Source organism: Seriola dumerili, unplaced genomic scaffold (assembly GCF_002260705.1).
Source record: "Seriola dumerili isolate Sdu_G_001 unplaced genomic scaffold, Sdu_1.0 BDQW01000161.1, whole genome shotgun sequence".
Lineage (NCBI taxonomy): Eukaryota > Metazoa > Chordata > Actinopteri > Carangiformes > Carangidae > Seriola > Seriola dumerili.
This window is the reverse complement of record NW_019174416.1, coordinates 1,607,724-1,630,640: the sequence shown is the minus strand read 5'-3', so window position 1 is coordinate 1,630,640 and position 22,917 is coordinate 1,607,724. Positions and strand designations below refer to the sequence as shown.

The window sequence follows — 22,917 nt, the reverse complement described above, 5'->3', positions numbered from 1 at the left end:
GGGGTGAAATTGTAACACTGTTTAGAGGAGGATTAAACCCCTCGGCTTTCTGTTCCTAAGCTGACATGTAATAGTAGCTCTTAATGCTATTTACTGTGCAGGGAAAGGTTGAACTGTTGCATTACATGGTAATCGTGATTAAATCCACGTATGGTGTGTCTTTGGGGGTCATTATCAGGCTGTGAGATATCTGCCTGTCCGTTCATGAAGTTACCTCAGTAATAGCTGTCATTATCCCAGCTGCTATCAGCGTTACCTTTTAACAGCTCTCTGTTTCTATCTGCATCCAGACCCTGAGCACCCTTTCCTCAGGAGAGGCAGCTACAGCGAGGGCAATGGAAATGACCTGGAGACCATTTTAATCACACGCTTCTCCACGCACATCACAGTGCCATGTCTCGTCACGGTGCCCGATCTGAATGTCACTCTCCATGCGGTTTGTACTCGCCACAGATTTCTCACACTCTATCCCTCCAATTTAAGCTGTCAAGTTTTAATTAAGGATTTTAGCTCACGCAATTATTTTTTTTTGTTTGTGTTTGTGTGTGTGTGTGTGTGTGTGTGTGTGTGTGTGTGTGTGTGTGTGTGCATGCGCGTTATCTCAGTATCCCTCACCTCTGGAGCAGAGCGGGATGACATGGGACAACAAGCGAGGCTGGTCTATTCCCCGACAAATCATAGACAGTGCATCGATGCTCATCGGAGTTTTGTGTGTGGCCACACTGGGCGGCAAAGAGTACCAATCTGCCAACTATCTGCTCCACACTACAGGTGAAACACATCATATCGGTGTTGACTCAGGTTTACAGGGTTCAGTACCCTTTGGTGTTTTAGTCAAATGTTCATACAAACTTTAAATTTAGCAGCAATAGAAACACAGCAGAACAGCAAACGCCCAGTACAAATATTTATTAGATTAGATTTGAGGTTGTGCTCTTGTTGAAAAGAAAAAAAGCTTGAAAATGAAAGATTGTGGTAGGCCAACTGCATTGTCACAACAATTTTGTAAGGCAGTCATTGAGCAAATTATGCCTTAATAGTGTCTCTGAATAATAATTTAATGTCAACTACTCCCTTTTTTATGTGGGAACATGCCATTATCCTAGCAGAATTTAAAGAAAAGAATGGAAAGGAAGAGAAGGCCAGGGCATAATTAAATTTTAAGAAACTAAGATGAAGGGACAGGATTTTATGTCGAGGTTCCCTCTCGTCGGGACTGAACTCTGAAAGACCCGCAGGCTCTTTGCTATGTTGTGTGAGATCATTTACCTCTCACTTCAGAGGGCGAAAGGAAACTCATACCCACCGCTGGCCAAAAGTAACAGCAGCATCAGTCACAGGAGAAACTGAGAGCTAGTCTTCACTCGGAACGGTAATGGAGCGTTTGAACAATCAGGCTATCACAGTCTGCTGCAAAGACATCACCAGCATATGGGTTTTTTTTCACCACATGTCATTTCCAGTGACTGCACAGAGAGGTGGCTTGAATATCAGAGGCCAGTGTCCAAAGCTTTCTTGCCTTTTCTCTCTTATCTGGAATTGAGGCTTCACTGTACTCCATTTTAATTTCCTTCACTGATATATAGCTTGGCACATAAATGTGAACTTGTGACAGACAGCTTTTTTATAGTGAGATGGCTCCTCTGGTCCAAAGGAAAGTCATTTCCTCTGGTCCAGCAAGGAAGGAAAAACTGCTGACAATGTCACCGTGACCTCTCTCACTGTCTCCCTCCCTCTGTCCCTCTGTTTCTCCCTCCCCCTTTTTCTTTTTCCCGGACAGGAAGTCAGGTTTACGATGTCAAGCTGTTTCCTGAGGACCCAGTGGAGCTGATGGTGGGGGAGGCCCTCACCCTGAACTGCACAGCGTTGGTGGAGTTTAACGCTGGGGTGGACATTCAGTGGTCCTACCCTGGCAAAGAGGTACGTAGCAGCAGCAGTCAACCTGAATTTCAGAGAGTGTTTTCTGATACTCAGAGTGTGTTTCTTCTTGCCAGACCAACAGCTGGGTGGACACCAAGCCCCATCGTGAAGCTCTGTCTCATGCCACAGAGGCTGTTAGCATCCTGACTATCCACAGTGTCAATGTCACAGACAGTGGCACATACTACTGCAACGTGACCAGCACGGACAGAACACAAACCCAACAAACTCAGGTCATAGTTCATGGTAAGCACTAGCAAAGAGCAGTCTACATTTACTACCTGGCCTTCCTCTATTTCAGTAGATCAGTCTCTTAGCTTAAATACATACCAACCATGGGTATATGTAGATGACAACAATGCTAAGAGTCTAAAGCCATGCCAGCAACTCTGTTAGACTGTACTTAGGCACAACAGGGCTTTGAGCCAAATGCCAACATCAGGATGCTAACATGGTTACAATGACAAGGCTAACAGGCTGATGTTAAGCAGGTATAATGTTTAGCATTTGTTAATTAGCACTAAACACAGGGTACACCTGAGGATAGCGGAGATGTCTCTAGTTTTGCAGGTATAAAAGTTTTGGACAAGTTAAATTTTGACCTGATGGCAATAGATGGAAAGAGATGCAATCCATAAGTTTTTACAATTCAATTCCTTAGTGGGACGTGAATGTCTGACCAAGATTTCATGGCAATTCATCCAACAGTTGTCGAGATATTTCACTTCAAACCACATGTCAACCTCAAGGTGCGGCTGGGAATGATGAACCTCCAAGCAAGATTTTGTGCCAATCCTGTTTGTAGATGACATTTCACTTGATAAGTTAAAACTTTGACCTGCTGGTGGCACTAGAGGAAAGGTCAAAAGAGCACCAATGTCAATAAGATTTATCCTTTGGACACCCTGGATATCTGTAATGAATTTCATGGTAATCCATCAAACAGTTGTTGAAATATTTCAGTCTGGACCAGACAAGTGGTGGACTGAACCACAGACTGACATTCTGTCCCTAGAGCCATGCAGCTAGCATGGCTAAAAACATATTAAAACAGCCTTATGTCACTTGCTGAAGTGACACATAGCACACAGAACCCTCAGGGCATTGAACTGAGCAATGGTGCATTTTATTGCTTAAACTTTCCATTTGGAAGAAGAAGAAGAAGAAGAAGCATAATTTCTTCCTAAAAGAACTGCTTTAAATGAATTGCTAAAGGAAACCAAATTGAATGGTGGCTCTGAACCCAAAGATGACCCAGACTCACAGCATTAAAATGTGTTGGAAATTTCCATACAAACTTAAGTTACTGTACAGATACAACACAGGTTTGATCTGAGAAGTTCCAGTGGACATTTCTACTGACATTTTGTGAACAAGTGAATGTCTCTTCTTTCAGATAGGCCATTTATCAGCCTCGACTACAGAACTGGACCAGTGGTGGAGGTAACTGCTGGCCAGAAGTCTTTCAAATTACAAGTAAATGTGACTGCCTTCCCCACACCCGAAACACAGTGGTAAGATCAGACTCTCTTATGTATTCATTAAATCTAATGGGCAATTTCGAAAAGCGTAATTAAGCCTCACGCAACTGAGATGTTCAGATTTGTTTAGGGGCAAAGCACCTCAGCAAGAGTGTAGTCTGTGGTGTAGCAACTGTGTGTGTGTGTGTGTGTGTGTGTGTGTGTGTGTGTGTGTGTGTGTGTGTGTGTGTGTGTGTGTGTGTGTGTCTGTGTTGTGTCCAGGTATAGAGATGGAAAGCTGATAAACCACCGTCCGGAGTTCAAGATGAAAAGAATGAGGATGCACCTTAACCACGCTTTGGAGATTAAGGATGTTTGTCAGGAGGATTCTGGGAACTACACGGTGGTGCTGAAAAATAGTGCCGCTGCGCTGGAGAGGAGGCTCAACATCACGCTTGTTGTCAACGGTAACTAGACTGTTTGTCTGAATCACACCAGATGTTCTGTGTAGATGAGCACTAGTTGACAAAACTCTAGAGGTTTTTCTAAGACAGGCAGAGACAGTGCAGTGCATTTTAAGTTGTTTCAAGCACAACAATGGAAGAATTATGGTAAGTGCTTGGCTTTAAACATAAAAGCATAATTAGGGTCTATCCTGATGTTCTTTTGAATCTGTGGGGAAAATTTAAATCTTATTTTTTTCTTTTTTGTCAGAAAAAAAAGCTTAACTATTGCAAAAGCAGAAACAGTAAACAAAATATGCACAAAATGGTGGTGGAGACAGACTGATCAGTTGTGGGACCTGCTTCAACTTCTTGTTAAATTTCTATCTGCAGATGTAACATCAGCTTATTGCTTCCACCCATTGTACAAATTACAGAGGGCGTGCAAAGACAAATGAGCTCATGAAGGTATCATAAATGATAAATCATAAACTAGTTCTACACCAAGAGAATTTAAATGTCTCACAGCTGTGAATGGGAGTAAAAGACACAGAGGGTGTTGCCCTGTGAACATACACTGGGATATGTCTTTGACCCTAAATATTATGGCTGGCTGTATGGATGGATTAATTGCCTCTCGTCTTCCCCAGTCCCCCCACAGATTCATGAGAAAGAAGTGGCAGAGCCATCCAGCCCGTACCCCAGTGGCAGCAGTCAGACTCTAACATGCACCGCCTATGGTCTCCCAGCTCCTAACATCAGCTGGAAGTGGAGAGCGTGGGGCCCGTGTGTTCTCAACAGCACCCGCAGCAGACTGTGAGAAAAACTTCTCTCACATTTACACACACTCACAAACAGGACTGATACATGTATATCTTCGGAAACTCTGTGTAACCACTGTGGGAGCAAATAAGGGTTGATCGAACGGGACAGAAAAAGGAGAGGAGTGGGATGCAGGTAGTGAAGCGTTACGTGAGGACTGAATAACGAGAAGAGGTCAGTTTGAAATTATCCACTGGCTCAGAGTGACGAAGACAAGGAGGAGACAATGAAGAAAGAGGCGGTTAAGAAAGAGAGGTGGAGGTGGATGAAAAGAGCAGAGATAAAGAGGAAGGTGGAGGAGAAGTAAACAGAGGAAAGAGGCGATGAAAGGAAAGTACGTCTGTGTGATGTCGAACCTGTTTCCTCCCCCGTGCAGTAATAATGTGCCTGTTACTCTGCGGCTGATCCGCCATGGTTCAGTAGTTTCACTTTCTGACATACACAGACAAACACATAATGTGCTCACAGACCCTCACACTATACGCAAACACAGACTTCACTTGCTCAATGATGAACATAAACCACCTAGGTGTGTTTGAGCTCATCTGCGTGCAATATAGGCTATCACACACACACACACGCGCGCACACGCGTGCACACGCACACACGCGCACACACACACACGCACACACACACACACACACACACACACACACACACACACACACACACACACACACAGAGTCAATTATTGCCAGGCATTGCCCTGGGCTTTTTCTCACCTTCATCTCTGCTGAATCCTACAACATGATATAATGGACTCTCAGGACAGCCATACACAGTAGATTACAGTTATTTCCTATTCCTTTAAACCCCCGCTGTGTGGCTGCTCCCACTGAAATATCCTAATATTCACCTGCCTCCTCAATCTTCCTCTGAGGCTTAATTTCGGAATTTATTGCTTCTCTTGACCTTTCCATGTGGGTGTACCACATGAGTGCAGACCTGAGGCGCCCACCCTGTTCTCAGACAGTACACACTGAAACACACAACAGTGGCAGGTTAAGCTCAACCTCACCTCCAGCTGTCCAGTTCATGTTCTGTTTCATGTACATCCAATATGACATTTCATTGGCACTAACTGAGAGATGGCTGTGCTGACCTTTTGCGGTGTATAAGATTGAATTTCCTTTTTTTAAATCTGATGGTAAAACATATAGTGTAGGACTTGAATGAATTTGTCTTGGGTCACAGCAGTCTGCCGAGGTGTACTTGAGAAAGACACAATTCAACTTAGCTGTTTTGGGCATAATTCTCTGCAAAGCTTGAAAAATCATTTTCATAAGAGTGAAGAGTCCCACAAACACTTGAGTAGTATGTGAGCAGTATCTGGATTAGTCGCATTGAATGGACAAATATATGCTCACATGGTCCAGTTGTTGGGACTCTTCTCCCATTTGAGGATCTCATATCTGTACATTAAAAATGAAACTATACAGGCAGAAGAAAGGTAGCTTAGCTTAGCATAAAGAATGTAAACAGGGGGAAAAGCTAGCCTGGCTCTGTCCAAAGGTAAAAAAAAAAAAAAAAAAAACTCAGCCTAAACATCCAACCTTCTTGAGAGCAACTGCCAGTCAAGGCAAGCCGAGACTAGCTGCTGATATGCTAAGCTAATCTGCTGCTGGCTGTAGCTTCATAGTTGGCATACAGACATGATTTTATATCCCTACGGTATTGTCTAACACTGTCTGGTCGAGAATACTATCTATCTTTTTAATTTATTTAGTCTTTCTGTAAAAACAGTAGTATTCATGTGTTATGACCATACAGTAACACAGGTAAAGCCAATTCTGTGGTAATATATCACAAAACCTGTGGTACTGTACCATAGATTTAGCACAAATTGCATTTTCTAAGGTAATTAACCCGTGGTATGGGAGCACAGAGCCTGCGATATGATCCTGTGATAAACGTCCCCAAAAACAACACAGCAATTTACCATAAGCATGTGGTACACCACAGAAAGTAAGGTACAATACCACAGAATTTATGGTACAGTACCACAAAGCCTGAGGTACAATCCTGTGGTAAATGTCCCAAAATACCATACAAGCCACCACAGGAATTTACCACAGGAGCATGTGGTACAGCACCATAGGAACAGGGACTAGTAATAGAGAAATTGTATGGTTTTTCCCACATGAAATTTTCTTTGGCACAATGGTGTTAATGGCTGAAAGCAAACATGCTCACAATGCTAACGTCCTGATGTTTAGCAGGTATAATGTTGTTCACCGTCTGACCTTAGCATGTTAGCATGCTAACATTTCGTAACTATTCACAATCCAAAGTATTTTACAAATTGAAAGTTTGATCTGATAATAACGCTTGAGTAAATTTCAGTCTGCAGTGGTGGACAGATATGGAGCAACTGACAGACCAACTTTGCCATCCCATAGAGACACACTGCAAGCATGGCTAAGACATGTCAGAGTTTGCATTAAAAACGTGTAATATGTGTACAGTTAAAAAAAATACTCTAATCAACCTGCTCCTATTCAAAAAATGTTACAAAGGCCATGACTGCAGATAATATTGGCTATGGGATCTTGTACAAACGGTCATAACCTAATGTTTGTTGACTATAAAATACTTGGAGGAAATTAAAACGAGTTGTTTCCCCGACATTGGGCTCTGAAAATGTATTATGTATAAATTTGATTTATTTATGAAGCATGCATCCTGTTTGTTTGATCGTGAGTAAAATGAAACTGACCCTCATGACCTAAAATAGCTGAGCAGTGCCTTTAGGATAAAATGCAACACAACATTTCATTTCATGTTTCATTAGCTCTGCTATGATATTCACACTATGGATTTTCATAATAGCAATTGATACTGTAGTTTTTCCATTACTTGCCAGGACACTTAGCATAATTGCCTTGGCTTTAGGATACGAGCTGATGCTCAGATGGGAAATGCAATCCAGTCAGTGGAAAAAAATTCTCATAAAACCTCAGGATGTCTGGTTTGATGTGCTTCTGAAATCTCCCCCACTGCCCACTCTCTGCTGTGCATGTCAATTAGGGGAGATGTCATGAATGTGTTTGTGTTTCTCTCCAGGGTCCGACGAGACAGGAAGGGCCGGAGTGACAGGATCGCAGACTGTCAGAACTGGCAGGACATTAACTCGGAAAATGCAGTGAATGAAATTGAGGCTATCGAAAAGTCCGTTGAAGTTGTGGATGGAAGACAAAAGGTTCATCACAGCTGTTTAATTGTTCATCTTTGGGAAAGGCAAACCTGTTTATATTCAAAAATCAATAATATTGTAATATGATTGTGCGATTGTAGGATTTGAATTTCTGTAAAATAATGACAGAATATGATTAGGACATAACCCAGAAAAGAAGACATTTATGTAAGTGGACTTATCTATGGGCTCCAATGTTTTTATGTAAGCGTTCCCAATTCTGAGCTCCATAACAAAATTTGTCAATCAAGAGCCATTTCCACAGTAGAAATATTTAGAGCAGTCTTCCTCTGCAGACTTCCTGTAAAGACTGGTTATAAACACACCCAGACACACATGCAAGGGCACATGTGCACATCCCCACGCCTGTACATTTATAAACCACAACCATCGGAGGAAATGATCACACGGAGGGACTCGCACATGCAAACGTCCTGATGTTTTTTCAGTCACACCTGAGTGAGTTTGCTTCTTGTTGGCCTGTCAGCACAAAATCGGGTTTGTGTCAGCTCTCAAAGATTTACATGACAGCAGACTGCACTTCCTTTTTAAAATATGCGTGTTTTTCTTCCAGATAATTTAAAGTCTCATCCATCTTCCCTCACCTTACAGATAGTGAGCAGGTTTCAAATCCGAAATGCCAGTGTTTCTGTCATGTACAAGTGTTCTGCTGAAAACAAAGTCGGCAAAGATGAGCGGCTGATCTACTTCTATGTAACAAGTAAGTGTGTCGGGTTAGACTTCACCCTGTGTTTTTAGCAAGAACACACAGAATGGGTTGTCTCCCACAAAGTCGCCTCTAATGGCTTTATTTGCCCAGGGTTGAGGTATCCGTCTGTGAGATTTCTGCCTATACACCATTACAATGGAGTAGTGAATAGAATTGAATATGTGCTGCTCACAGCATTGGAAAATTTGATTTAAAAAATTCAGTAGCAACATTACTTTCTACTAAAGAACTTGGAGGGATTATTGAACGGGCCTCCTACAGGCCCGGGGGCCGAACCCCTAAGCACAAGCCTCTGTTTTGAGTGACTGTTATTAACATTTCTCAGTGGTAAGTCAAGGGGTTCAGTCAGAATTAAAACAGTCCTGATTATGTTGTTCTTTCTCTTGATCCTTTATATTGAGTATCAGAGTGTGAACTTATATTGAGTTTTATTGTGCATTTAAGCCGATGTAGTGAAGCAATTCAAATGTTTCACAGCAGAATAGCCATACGTGACACGTTTCCTTTGAGGATTTTAGTAATATTTTGAAGGTTTGGAGATGATTTAGTCAGCCTCTCATGAACAAAATAACTTAAACCAATAACAGAACTTTAGACTTATGGTTACATGTTAAATATATGAATAAAAAACTGTGACCAGTGCTGCAGGGAGGGAGCTCTGGTAGTCTGTCTCATGGACTCATAATCCATCCATGCCAAAGAAATGAAAACTGTTCAGTGTGAGGTTGGTGTGTGGGTTATCCAGTTCCTGTTGAATTTTTTAAAAGTCATTTTCCAGTGCTGTGAGCCCCTCAAACAAAATTCACTACCATAGATTTTTAATCTCAAACTGAGCATAGGAAACCAAAACTACATGGCTAGCTACCACTGGATTTATGTGAGAAAATGTGTTCCCTTTTTTTTTTAGGAGGGGGTGGTGTATGGGGGGGCTGTTACCCAAGCCAACTCATTAAGGAATACCTTTCATTAATGTACAGGGTACAAGCTCTGTTTTGCAAGGTTACGTAACTGCTTCACCTGCCGCTGTCTGTATCTTCAAAGCCATCCCAGAGGGGTTCAGCGTGGACGTCCAGCCCTCAGAGAACCCCCTTGAGCAGGAGAAAGTGTCCCTGTGCTGCAGTGCTGACAATTACACCTACGAGCAGCTGCAGTGGTACCGCCTCGACCCCAAGGCCCTGCAGGATGAGCAGGGCAAGCCCCAAGAGCTGGACTGCAGGAGCGTGCACCTCTATGCCAACACACTTGATGGCCAGCTCAGCTTCCAGGAGCACTCCAACAGCTGGGTCCTGGACTTCACCATCCCCTCCATACAGCTGCATGAGGAGGGTCATTATGTGTGTGAGGCTCAGAGCAGGCGCAACGGGGAGAAACAGTGCCTGTTCAGATATGTCTCTGTCAAAGGTGAGAGATAAAAGAGATGAAAGCTCCAGACACAGACATATACACATCGCCCGGCGTAGAGAATAGCCACTCTAACCGCAGCTAATTATAGAGAAAAGCTCAACCTTTGGCAGCAGAAACACACACATGGGTCACAGTGGGGCTGGTGCTGAGATGCTGTGGGCATAAAAATACATGCACTCACAAAGAAGTGCCCACGCACCCGATAACCCACATCAACACGTAATGGAGAGAGTACCTGGTGTTTGCACAGCATCAATATGTACTGATAGAAACCAGAGCTGAGACACTGCAGGGCTGAAACGCATAAACAAATCCATTTTTCATTCATGTTGTGTGCTGTAGCCTCGTATCAGTGCCTGGAGGATAGATGTACATCTAATGGGTTTCTTTGACTTCTTGCCCTTTCTTTAGTCCTGCGAGACCCGTCAGTATATATCATGTTCATTTACAGTCCTTGAGTTGATTATCACACTGTTCACAGCAGTGCAGACAAGTCATAGTGTTGATTTCCTTGTCCTTCTCCTGCTCTTCCTTTCTTTCCCTCTTTTGGACTCTCCCTCCCTCCATAGCCCTGGAGGCGCCTCGGTACAAGCGGAACCTCACCACCCAGACGGTGAATGTGACCGAGTCTCTGCGGATGGAGTGCGACGCGGAGGGCAGACCCCTACCCCGCCTCTCCTGGTTCAAAGACAACCAGCCTCTCCACCAAATGTCAGGTGCATGAATACACCTACGCAGGGAATACACATGTTTACACAACGGTGCAGCCGCCCACCTGCCAACACAGAAACCACAAACACATACACACACTCTCAGGAGCTATTCATAAAGTTTGCCCCTCTGGATTTTTATTTAGACTCACATTCTCCCATGAGTTTATTCTGCTCTGGTGAGTTCCCATGAAAATCTGCTACACTCATATTAGATAAAAGAGTGAATTTTTAGTGAAACAATAAGCCTTGCTAATATTTACCCAAATGCTAACAATTTTTGGCAGATGTTGCCGTTTTTTTTTTTTTTTTGCACTTTCCATCATGATAAATGCCAATCATACTATTAAAAGCCAATATGGGCTCACACAGGCACACAGATACACAACCACCCACCCGCCAGCCCGCCCACACACACATCGTCGAACAAATGTGTCAGAAAGAACCAGTGACAGGAATTCTTGTGTGGATGTGTTCGATGCATATATGCCCTCCAACCCCCCACCCTCCCACACACGCACCCACCCACACACGCTCACACTCACACACACATGCATAAAACCCCGCAGGCCGATAGACACGGCTCATTAGCTTTCTCAGTGTGTGCCTCTTCTTAACATCTGAAGGAGCTGAGAGGGGGTAGGGTGGGGTGAGGAGGGGCGGTAAATATGGCTGTGAGTGACAGCTGTTGCTCCGGGTTCGCTCAGAGGGGCTGTTGGGACATGTGGTTCCAGAATGCAGGACGGGATTATGAATGAATGAAGTCCAGACGTGTGACGAAAAAACGAAGAAATGTAGTTGAAAATGCTGCTGAATTTATGATGTGAGGGGTAAAGGAGTGGCTGGAAGTCACAGCGCATTGTTTCACTGCCATTGAAGTGTTTGTGTGTGTGTGTCACTAACCGTCACGTGTCACCTCCTCGCAGGCATCCAGCTGCAGGATTCAAACCGCACTTTGAGTATCCAGCGGGTGAGAGAGGAGGACGCTGGGCTTTACACCTGCAAAGCCTGCAACCAGCGTGGATGTGTCCATTCCTCAGCTGCTGTCAGGGTCATCGGTGAGACAGCTGTACACACACACACACACACACACACACACACACACACACACACACACACACACTAACACACACACACATATAGGTACATACATTCACTGAAACACCTGAATCTGTTCACCACTGACATGTGCTCTTTCAAGTGCACTCACGCCTAAAATCACAGTTGCCCTTAAGTTCACATCTTCACACACAAACTGTACAGGAGGTCTGGATGTTGAAGTCATTCACCTCTCACACTTTACACAGCTGCTATAATTTTCTGTGCTTTCTTTACGGACAGCTCTCCAGACTAAAATCGAAGCCATTGACTGCTGGGACATTTCATATGCAGAGTGAATAATTTAATGGGTTTGCTGGAAGTGGTTTCGTGATGAATGGCTGACCTCAGTAAATGTGTTTTTGGCACATTGATGTAAACTAAAGATATAATGTAAGGAGCTTGCGAGAAAGCCCATGTCAATAGTTTGTAATACAGCACCTCCTACAGGTGGTGAAGAGTAATGTCATAAAAGAGATTACATAAGTGTTTCTAAAGCTCACTTTTCAAAACATTTGTATCTAAAAGCGACTTTCTTTCCTTCTTTTTTTCTGTCAAGGTTCAAGTGACAAGGCCAACGTGGAGATCGTTATCCTCATCGGGACTGGAGTCATCGCTGTTTTCTTCTGGGCCTTGCTCATCCTCATTTACTGCAATGTGAAACGGGTCAGAGGCCACCACATTTCACCGTGTGTCTGTGTTTGTGTGAGAAACTGTCAGGCTGTGACAGGGGGCACTTTAACCTTCTTGACTCCCAACGTGTCTGTCGGCATTTGAGCACGACCAGTTTGATCTCAGGGAGAGTCTGTGATGTACAGCAGAGAAAGATCCTGAGACCTCCTTAGTCACTGTTACTGCGGGTGGCTCCAACAACAAGCAAGTCCATACTGAGGCTCAAACTGATTTTATTTCTCTTCACTTGTCATGCCACTCGTTCATTAGATCAACACAGTTGCCGGAGCAACATCCACAGGGTGGTACTCTCATTAACAAATACATTTAGTTGTCTTGTTTGCTCTTCTCACTAACAGTGTCTCATTCTTTTAGTGTCTTTTCCCCCTTTTGTTCACTCACCTCCGTCTGTGTTTCCACTTCTCCATGGCAGCAGGTTTGTCACAACAAAAGTCCCAGAGGTGAAAGGCGTATTGTTTACATGCCTCTGAGCAAAACCAGGTAGATACTGTCCATATGTACAGTACGTAGATTGTTGGTCGCCTAGGCAGCCAAATGAAAACTATCAGATAATCAATACTGAATAGAAGGTTTGTACAAAATGTCAGGTGACTTTTCAGGAAATTAAAATGTTTCCAGCTTGAGTACATTTCTTTTTTCTTTTTTTTTTTATCGAGTCGTATGATGTTATAAAAACAGAATACTGTCTCCCCAACACGAATGAAAACATATCAGTTACATGTTAAAGCCAAACTGGAATTAAATTGCATTTTTTTTTTTTTTTGCTACAGGATGCATATGTTTTCTGTAAAGCCACCTGCCCGGTGATTTCCTTTGGGAGGAAAGAAAAAAATCAGAAAACAAGAGAGACATCTTTGCATTAAATCATGAACGATGAATGATGATATATGAATGATGACTTGTTTTCAATCAAATCCAATCAGATTTTTTCCTTTTTAGTAATAAAAACAATTAACAATACATTTTGAAAAAAAAAACACTGATGTCATTTTTGACTGCAGAAACGAATCACCGAAGGTATTTTTTGCTGGATTTAAAAACACACTACAGTAATCATTTGCAAAATACCATCGGGTTTGCAGTTTTTGCTTTTATTCTTTCCTCGCTCACGTTACTTGTGTTTTATTTTTGTGACGTGTTTAAGTCATTTAATATTTCCAGCTCTGATTTGCAGCCCGACCTGATCTTTTACCTCCACCTCACACCAGTACTCTCTCTCTACTCTCTCTCTCTCGGTACTTCAGGTTAACCCGGCAGACATAAAGACAGGCTATCTGTCGATCATTATGGACCCAGGAGAGGTGCCTCTTGACGAACAGTGTGAATACCTGCCCTATGACTCCTCGCAATGGGAGATCTCCAGGGACAGACTCCGACTGGGTGAGCCAACGGGACGAGTGGGAGAGAAGAGTGGACGCGCTGATGGATGTTGGATAAAGGAGCACATGGGGGGGGTGTATTTGAAGAAATATACAGGCGGGGATGAGAGCGAATAGATGGATGAAACTGAATTACTTTTCCATTTCCAGAATCTGTAATGGCATGAGTTTGGATTGCAGCCAGCTGGGCAAAGTGCTGCCAAGTAAAGTGCTAATGTTAAATATGCGCTCATTCCCAGCATAGCTTTTTAAAAACACCCTGAGGAAAAGCATCTGTTGCACAACGGCAACTTATGGGAACATGTTGTTTTTTGAAATGCTGCAATTCAGATGTTAATTCCTCCCCCTTGTCTATATGGATGCCAGATGCATTTGCATTTTGCAACTATTCCCAACCACAGCTGTTTGTGTTTTCCAATGAGGCAAAAATCGAACCTATGTAGATCAATGATCAATGATGTCTTTCTTCTGACACAGGAAAGGTTTTAGGCCATGGTGCCTTTGGAAAAGTAATTGAGGCATCAATCTACGGCATCAGCAAGAGCAACAGTTTGGACACCGTGGCTGTCAAGATGCTGAAGGGTGAGATTTGTCTTTGAGCATTATGACTATTGCAGCTTTCTAAGACCCCACTGCTGCACAGATTTGAAGTAGTTCTGGATCAGAGTAAACAGCACTGTTATGTGTAGCACTGTGTATGCAACATATGACTGGTTAGATGTGCGTTTCAGATGGCGCCACAGCCAGTGAGCACAAGGCCTTGATGTCAGAGCTGAAGATACTGATTCACATCGGTAACCATCTGAATGTCGTGAACCTGTTAGGAGCCTGCACCAAACCAAATGGTGAGTACACACATTTATTTACATGCGTTATGTGTGCGGTATATTTTCATAATGTGATGCAATGATTATAGTGTGTGGTCTATAGCTGTGATATACAGCTGCAGAATTTCAGTGTAAAAGGTGCAGACAACGTATTGAATTGTTGATGTTCGTCTCATCATTGTGTTAGAGTTTCAGCCTCCATTCATCTTTGTCTATGAAAGATATGTTGAAAAAATAAATTAAAAAAATTAATTGAACTATAAGGAGAATATTACTGCAGTTTGACCTTGTTTGAGCTGTGTTATTTGTTCTGTTGTTAATTCCTTTTGTATGAAGTGTTTATATCATTCTGTCTACCCCCTGCAGCCTTCACATCACTTTTTTTTAACAGCAAACCTAATGAGAAAGTACAAAAGTTGCCTTTTTTTCTTTATCCATATATCAATCTGACCTAAAGAGCACATGTTTGAGGGGTACACATCTGAAAATGTTTACCCTGTTCACCCTAAACCAAACCAGCCTGGCAGATTATCTCTGGCAGGAAGTGCTTCGAGAATGCAGCCCCCACTATTTTGAATATGGTATAAGAAAAAAAAAAAGGCTCTTAAACAAGAGGCAGAAATCATTTTAATGTTTTTTAATCAAGTAAGAACATAATGTGAAGTGTAGTGACACATTTATATTCTTTTTTATGCAGCACTGTCATGATAAAAAAAAAAAAAAAAAAAAAAGAACAGCTGACATTTATGCTGTGTGTATCACCAGGTCCATTGATGGTGATAGTGGAATACTGCAAGTATGGGAACCTCTCCAACTTCCTACGAGCCAAGAGAGAGTTCTTCCTCCCATACAGGGTATCAAAACTGAAGCCGTTTCTACTCCTTTGTATTTGTTTGTCCTGTTGTGATTATGTGACAGCAGTTGAGTCATCAGAGAGAATCTTGTTTGTTTTAGTTTGTTTCCTTTATTGAACAACACACATAACACTTTTATTTTTATCGGTATTGATTTTGGAGATGATGCATTAAACCGTTCCCTCACTCAGGATCGGTCTCCGAAAACCCAGAGCCAGGTGAGAAGGATGATCGAAGCGGGTCAAATGGATCAAAGAGCTCGTCACCCGCCGTCTCCATCCTCCTCCCGACTCACCAGTCCTCAGAGTCCGTCATCCAACGCGTCCGATCAGAATCCCGCTGTGGAGAAAAGTGAGTCTCTTTTATTAATACACAAGAGTAAATGATTTAACTCATTGTCAAGTTACAAATGTGGCTTCATTCCTCCTCCTTTTTCTCTCCCTGACTGCCCTCCCGCTCGCTTTTTCCTCTCTGCAGTGGAGGACTTGTGGAAAACCCCTCTGACAATAGAAGATCTAATTTGCTACAGTTTCCAGGTGGCTCGTGGGATGGACTTCCTGGCCTCCAGAAAGGTTAATTGTCAGCATTACAAAGGCAATTTGTGAATGAGCTGTGGTGAATTGTCACCACAGGTCTGCTTCAGAGGCAGTAGGTTGTAACCAGGATTACACAGCTTTTCAGTCCTTCGTGCTTCTTAATTAACCACATGACCATAACTGGAGCTGTGCAACAGGTCCATACTGCACACTTATTCTAAGCAGGTTGGAGTATGTGGTATGTTCTCACATGAACACTGACAAAATTTAATTTTTTCCAACCTCAGTTGTCATGTCATGTGCTGTCGATGATCACTATTGTTCCACAATGCAATGCACCAAGGAAATTCAAAAGCTACTCACAGCTGCAAAACATTAAAACAACCTTCAGTTGTCAGTGGCATAAAAACATTTTGTGCTTTACCACATTAAATGCATTATTTCCTGTAAAGTCTAAATGGTAAAGTTAAGTATAAATAACACTATGTACTATGAACATCATGAGCATGTGTACACAATTACCATGTAGTATGAAATAAGGACACAGCTTAGGACTGTCCCAGGCTGTGGTGGAAGAAGAATTCAGATCATTTACTTAAATATAAGAAACAATTCCGCAATATTAAAGTAAAGGTTCTGCATTTAAAATCTTACTTAAGTAAAAGTACAGGGGTATTTTCAATTACTTGTTGTTTTATGTGTTGTTATTTCACACATAAATCATCTATAAGGGTCCTAGCAATTGCTAGCAAAAAGCTTCAATCAAATCAAATTGCCAATTATATTATATTAAATTAAAGTGGCTATAATCTACCTTTTTTTTTTATAACTGTATCAAAAGACAATGTGAAAGGAGTAGCTCATAGTGATTAACTAATTAAAGAGCCAGATAGTTCCTTCAGGAGTTGGTAGAAAAGAGGAAATATTGGACTTACATTCACCGTGTGGACAAAAACACAACTCCACATGAATGACAAAGTCACTGAGATGAGATGAGGGTAATTACATGGCAACTGAATAGCATATTGTACAGATTTTTTCCATGTAGTTGTGCAAATTGTCATCTGCGGTTGTTACTGGATTACAGGCTACAGTGTATCTGATGAATAATGTGATTAAAATGCTGACAACAAAAGCAACTATAACTGATGATGAATATGAAGGAGCTGACCGGACTCTAAGCAGACTGTCTGGCTCCGCCGGCACGTTTACCTGACAGCTTTGTGACTTGTGTTGGATCTCCTGCAGCGATTCCTTAGAGCTCAGCCTGGCTGAGACACAGTCCAGTCCCAGTCACAAAGTTGCACAGAGACACACACAGGCACACACACAAACAGATTTTAATGCCACAGATTATTGTGCTATTTACTTTCTCCAAATCATATCTGTTACTCAGAGAGAAAAACAAGGTGGAGAGAATGCATGCAAGCGCTCATGCAAACACACACATGCACACACACCTGTCCGCAGAGTTATGATGCATGCGTGGTCGTGTGTGTATCCGCAGTGTATCCACAGAGACCTGGCAGCCCGAAACATTCTCCTGTCAGAGAACAACATCGTGAAGATCTGTGACTTTGGCCTGGCCAGAGACATATACAAAGACCCAGACTACGTCAGGAAAGGCAATGTACGCCATCCTCACACTCACTACACTTTAGAGTTAAGCTCCTAGGTTTATTATCCATCTCCATTTACTGTGGGGAAACTCCTCTTTTTCATTTTTTAAACCACCCACATAATGATTAACTTTACAGACAGGTGTCATTTCGGTTTATGTAACTATCTTGTAATATGTTTTAATATTCTCCCAGGCTCGTCTGCCTTTAAAGTGGATGGCTCCAGAGAGTATCTTTGACAAAGTGTACACCAGCCAGAGTGACGTGTGGTCTTTTGGAGTTCTCCTCTGGGAAATCTTTTCACTTGGTAAAGACAAAATCATCTTTTATAAATACAGTCATTTGTACAGAAATGAAAGGAACAGAGGTGTAGAGTAATTGTGTTTTAAAGTGAGATCTCTGTTCCTGCCAAAAGCAATCTGGAATTTATCCTTTGTTAAATTGTAGAAGCAGAGTGAATCTTCATCACTGTTCCCATCCCTGACCCATTAATTAATGCCTCTTCTTCCTTTTTCCCCACCCTCAGGTGCGTCTCCGTACCCGGGGGTTCAGATTGACGAGGAGTTCTGCAAACGATTGAAAGACGGCGTCAGGATGAGAGCACCAGAGACGGCCTCCCCTGAAATGTAAGCGTTAACTTTCACTTATTCTCTGTTTTAAACAAGAATCTGCTCCTAAACAGATGATATAGGAGACGATACAGGATTAAATTTGCAGTCATTTTACTGAGTTACAGAGGTTGAAGCCCTCAGTGTTGTCCTTGTTGTGATGGTGCTGCCCTCTGCTGGTAGATATGGCATCATGCTGGCCTGCTGGCAGGGCGAACCCAAAGAGAGACCAACCTTCCCCGCTCTGGTGCAAATCCTGGGAGACCTGCTGCAGGACAACAGCCTACCTGCAAGTTCACTGCTGGAGAGAGATTCATTCTAGCAAGTTATGTTTTTGTTTTAGTTTTGTAAAGAGGTTTCAGGTCTTGATCTAAATCTTCTCTGCATTCCCTTCAGGATGGGAAGGACTACATCCCTCTGAATCACTCACAGAGCTCAGAAGATGACGGTTTCTCACAGGCCTCATCACGGCCGCCATCTGAAGAGGAGCTGAGAATGGCCTGCAACACTCTACCCACCAGGTACTAATGTAAACCCTGCAGTAATTCTCAATCAGCTTCTTATTATGAGGAATGGGCCTTACACAAACGGTTTTCTGTATTTGATTTTTCTAAGCTTAGAAGGAAACTACTCAATTGGAAAAATGTGATTTTGTGTACTCACATACACCGATTAAGGTTTCAGCAATATTTGAATCTAAATGCGACAACAGTTGGTGGGTTGTTTGCGAGAAAATAATCTCTCTGCCTATCAGAACAGCTGCTAAATTTATCCTGAGGTGTGGTGATCAAAATTCTTTACCCTGTCAAGCCATCTCAGCTTTGTTTTTTTAACTTCTTTGCTCCCACTAAGCCTTACCCCGACTGTTTCCTCTCCCACTGGTTTATAGTTTGTAAAGGTCACTCACTGTGCTGTTGGTATTGCCTCATATTAAAGAAGGCCCCGTGTTCCATAAAGAGCAACTTGTATTTGTATTTTCAGTTTCTTATATCTTACATGAAACCTACACTATAAATTCTGTGATTTCAAAAGTAAATATATGTTACAAGCTATTATGGAAAAACTCTGAAATTAGTGTGAAGTGTCAAGTCCAGTGAAAATAATTTTTTTTTTTTAAGGAAATCCACTGACTGTTCTTGAAGACAAATGTTCAAAAGCCCTCACAGGAAGCCCCAAGATCATTTTTAGGTTTATTCTTAGATATTTTATGTGCAGGGGAAAAATATTGTACCCAGTTGTATTATAGTGTTTGCTCTGACCTTTTCCTTATCTTGTATAGTGAATAGTTTCAGCCCCTAGGCCCTCACTCACTGATAATTAATCAAATGAAGTGAACTGAAAAGAGAAAATCACTCCACCACCAGATGCAAGCGATGGGAGTGTCCAGTTAGTAAAAGTTTAGAAACACTGATGGAGAAAGTCACACAGCTGAAATCATCTTTACTTGTAACAAAAAATTACTTTAAAATCAAAAAACAATATACTGTTTTTCTCACTGAATCCGACATACTTTGCTAACGTTTTGTCCTATCTTTTTCCTGGCACTTAGACAGGAAGCTCTATCGTGTATTCATCTAATAATCTAATCTAAATACTTCCTGACCAGGTATTATAACTGCGTGCCCTTTGCCGGCTGTGTGTTTGTGGGACCCTCCAAAATATGTCAGCCCAGAGTGAAGACATTTGAAGAGTTGCCCCTGGAGATGCACCCGCAGAAAACTCCTCAAGTAAGCTCTTTATCTTCTCATCTATGGTCAGAAATGTGAACCGGCTGGTGACATTTTCTGAATGGCACTGAACTTTAGGAATTTTTCTCCTCAGATAATAACTAAAAATATTTGCTGCTGACGGAGACAGACAAAGCAACTAAAAGTCAATTAATTCACATGATGTGAAACTGTGTCTCTTCCCAGGATAACCAGACAGACAGCGGGATGGTTCTGGCCTCCGAAGAATTTGAGAGAATTGAGCACCAGCACAGGGGTGCCGTCTCTAAAAGGTTAATGTTACAAAAGCATTGATGTATATTCCTGTCTGAAACTGAAACTAACACCCAGGAGACATACAGCCTGTTATTTATTCACAATGTTTGTCATCTGGACTGTCATACACTTATCACTCACAGTGAAACTGTGATCTTAACGTCAAATATATCAGTTTTTGAGTTAATATGAAAAAACTGTCATTCTCTCTCGCTTGGAAACGTAGAGTGGAGTGACTCACAGCCTCATGTGGAGCTAAACGACAGTAGATTTGCAAAGGAAGTAAGCATCAGCAGTCTTAATTTATAGATGAGTAAGCAACAGTGTGAAACCAAGGGTCTGTATTTGTTAGATTATCGACAAATACATGTGAGGGTGCACGAAAGAAAGAAGCTAAAAAAGTAATAGTGAAGAATAAAAAGTATTTAAGTAACTCACTCCTACTTAAAGCAAAGTGTAGGAAGAACATTTATCACATGTACAGTCAGAATGTGGAACACAGACACAGTGGTGTGATGTTATAACAGAAGTGTGTCTGAATATAACAGCATGCAACAAAGTAGCCGCAAAAAGTGGCAAGTTATAAAGTATCCTATCCTGAACTGTACACACTGATTTAGATCATTTTTACCAATAATATCCTGTACCAATGAGCTGTTTTTCGTGTGTGCGTGTCCCCAGTCGTGTAAGCAGCAGCAGCAGCACAGAGCCTCTGACAGCCTCCCATGGTTCCCTGGGTCGAAGCTTTGGTGCCAGCAGCTCCAGGCACCGTCCCAACTTCTTCAGCCAGCTGTCAGGACAGACCTTCTACAACAACGAGTACGGACATCTGTCCGAGGAGGGCTTCTGCGACTTCTTCTCCTCGCCAGACGCCCCCTGCCTGGCCTCCTCCAATGTGTAACCTTACCAAAGATGCAACCTGAAAGAACGTAAGGGGTTAAAACAAAACAAAAAAAAGTGGACAGCTCAGGTTGTGGGAGGTGTGTAGGATTTAATAACATTCCAGTGTTGACATGTAACTAGTCATTTATTAATGAAGATCAGGTTATAGATCATTATGACCAGAGTTGACCTCTACTCATCTCATTGTTCTTACTTTGTCCTCTCGGGCTGCTGCCTCAGCAAACGCACTGAGCTGTATGTGCCTGAAGTTCCTCTAACCAGCCACTGGGTGGCAGCATTATGACAAAAACAAACCTTAAGTATTTTCTATTCACACAATTATATTTTTATCTTTTATATACAGAGTATTCTTCCTTTATTTGTACAAATTATGACTCATATGGGAAGAAATAAAGAAATTTATCTTCTCACTCTTCTCTGATTCTCTTCTATGATAAATATAAAGGATCTGTCATTATTCCAGTAAAGTGCAGGTCTGAAGTGCAAATTTGAATTTGTCATGCTGCGGTAAATTACAGGTCCACATCGACCGAGCACCACAGTGTCTGTGATGATCCATGTAGTGGACCAATCAACGCAACGAGCAGATATTCGTAGTATCTGTGTCATTCAGTGGCTGTAGAGATGCTCGGATACACAACACCATGAACAAGGAATAAATGACAGAGGTAAACAGAGAGGTGTAGGCGAATAAAGGAGTGAGTCACACTAAGCACCTCTTATCAGAGCTGGACGTAAGCATGATGACAGCATAGACAGCTTAATACCCTCTTACATGCTCACATCACAAATGACAACCTGCATGATGTTGACTGTGGCTGCCAGCTGGGGGAAATGAGCAGCATCTTGAGTGCAAAGTCCACTTGATACAAACATAATTAGAGCCACTACAGCTTAGTTTATGTTATGAGATCAGATGTGCTAGTGTTCCATTTTACATTTCAATGAGTAACTGGTGATAAGGGCACATGGATAAAGTTAGTAAACTGTCGGAAAAATGGTCCAAAGCCCTTTGAAACTGTCAAAACAGATTTAAATGAGCAGTTGAAGCCAAAATAAAAGTTTGTAAAATGGCAGCCAGTTTATAGCAATATAAAGAAATAAAGTGTACAACAGTCAGTGTCGCTATGGTACCTTTACTTGAGGAACACATAGCATTACAGAGTAATTTGAGACACAACAGGAAATGGATGACCTTTACAGTAGAAAGACCAGTTCTGAGGGCTTGTGATTATCACCGTCCTTGATCAGGGACGCTGCAGTAACAATAGTATAAAAAGAAAAATAATGACCAAAGAGGAAAAACATCTTGGCCTACATGTTCTCTTCTTACAAAACCAAACCTTCTTCACAATTTATATAACAATAACTTCATGGATTAACAATCAGTAAACAAATTCAGGTACCATGTAAAAAAAAAAAAATCAATTTATTTCTTAGCAAAAACAAGACATTCACTATATTTTTTTGCAATCACTGAAATGGAATGGAAACAGTCAAATCTAGGACCTTTAACAGCGTTGAGGAAATATTTGGTGTAAATGAAATGAAAGGTACACAATGATCGCTGTATTAAAAGAAAACCCTAATCTAAGATACTGTATCTGTAACATGCATGAAAGAACCTGTGAAAATACTGGTTTTAGTGGCAGCCACTGAAACAATGAAATAATGAAGAGCTGATGTAATCCTGTATGGTGGAACAGTAAACCCAAAGGCACACAGTTTGAATACTG

The 22,917-nt window shown here is 41.9% G+C and overlaps 1 protein-coding gene across 1 annotated transcript in view; it reads left to right on the top strand.

The window, feature by feature from the left end:
- The window catches only part of flt4 (fms related tyrosine kinase 4), a 50,844-nt gene extending 28,239 nt beyond the window's left edge, over nucleotides 1-22,605 (top strand). The window contains exons 4-30 of the mRNA XM_022751710.1: nucleotides 291-436; nucleotides 606-771; nucleotides 1,781-1,920; nucleotides 1,995-2,166; nucleotides 3,317-3,434; nucleotides 3,663-3,847; nucleotides 4,474-4,639; nucleotides 7,709-7,844; nucleotides 8,451-8,559; nucleotides 9,610-9,969; nucleotides 10,542-10,688; nucleotides 11,609-11,740; nucleotides 12,340-12,446; nucleotides 13,718-13,853; nucleotides 14,330-14,434; nucleotides 14,584-14,697; nucleotides 15,445-15,533; nucleotides 15,725-15,884; nucleotides 16,011-16,105; nucleotides 17,577-17,699; nucleotides 17,884-17,995; nucleotides 18,215-18,314; nucleotides 18,480-18,585; nucleotides 18,693-18,817; nucleotides 19,903-20,023; nucleotides 20,210-20,295; nucleotides 20,960-22,605. Of these exons, the coding sequence (XP_022607431.1) occupies nucleotides 291-436; nucleotides 606-771; nucleotides 1,781-1,920; nucleotides 1,995-2,166; nucleotides 3,317-3,434; nucleotides 3,663-3,847; nucleotides 4,474-4,639; nucleotides 7,709-7,844; nucleotides 8,451-8,559; nucleotides 9,610-9,969; nucleotides 10,542-10,688; nucleotides 11,609-11,740; nucleotides 12,340-12,446; nucleotides 13,718-13,853; nucleotides 14,330-14,434; nucleotides 14,584-14,697; nucleotides 15,445-15,533; nucleotides 15,725-15,884; nucleotides 16,011-16,105; nucleotides 17,577-17,699; nucleotides 17,884-17,995; nucleotides 18,215-18,314; nucleotides 18,480-18,585; nucleotides 18,693-18,817; nucleotides 19,903-20,023; nucleotides 20,210-20,295; nucleotides 20,960-21,179 (3,776 nt within the window). The 3' untranslated portion in view covers nucleotides 21,180-22,605. The remainder of the gene's footprint in view (nucleotides 1-290; nucleotides 437-605; nucleotides 772-1,780; nucleotides 1,921-1,994; nucleotides 2,167-3,316; nucleotides 3,435-3,662; nucleotides 3,848-4,473; nucleotides 4,640-7,708; nucleotides 7,845-8,450; nucleotides 8,560-9,609; nucleotides 9,970-10,541; nucleotides 10,689-11,608; nucleotides 11,741-12,339; nucleotides 12,447-13,717; nucleotides 13,854-14,329; nucleotides 14,435-14,583; nucleotides 14,698-15,444; nucleotides 15,534-15,724; nucleotides 15,885-16,010; nucleotides 16,106-17,576; nucleotides 17,700-17,883; nucleotides 17,996-18,214; nucleotides 18,315-18,479; nucleotides 18,586-18,692; nucleotides 18,818-19,902; nucleotides 20,024-20,209; nucleotides 20,296-20,959) is intronic.
- Nucleotides 22,606-22,917: the final 312 nt, after the last annotated feature.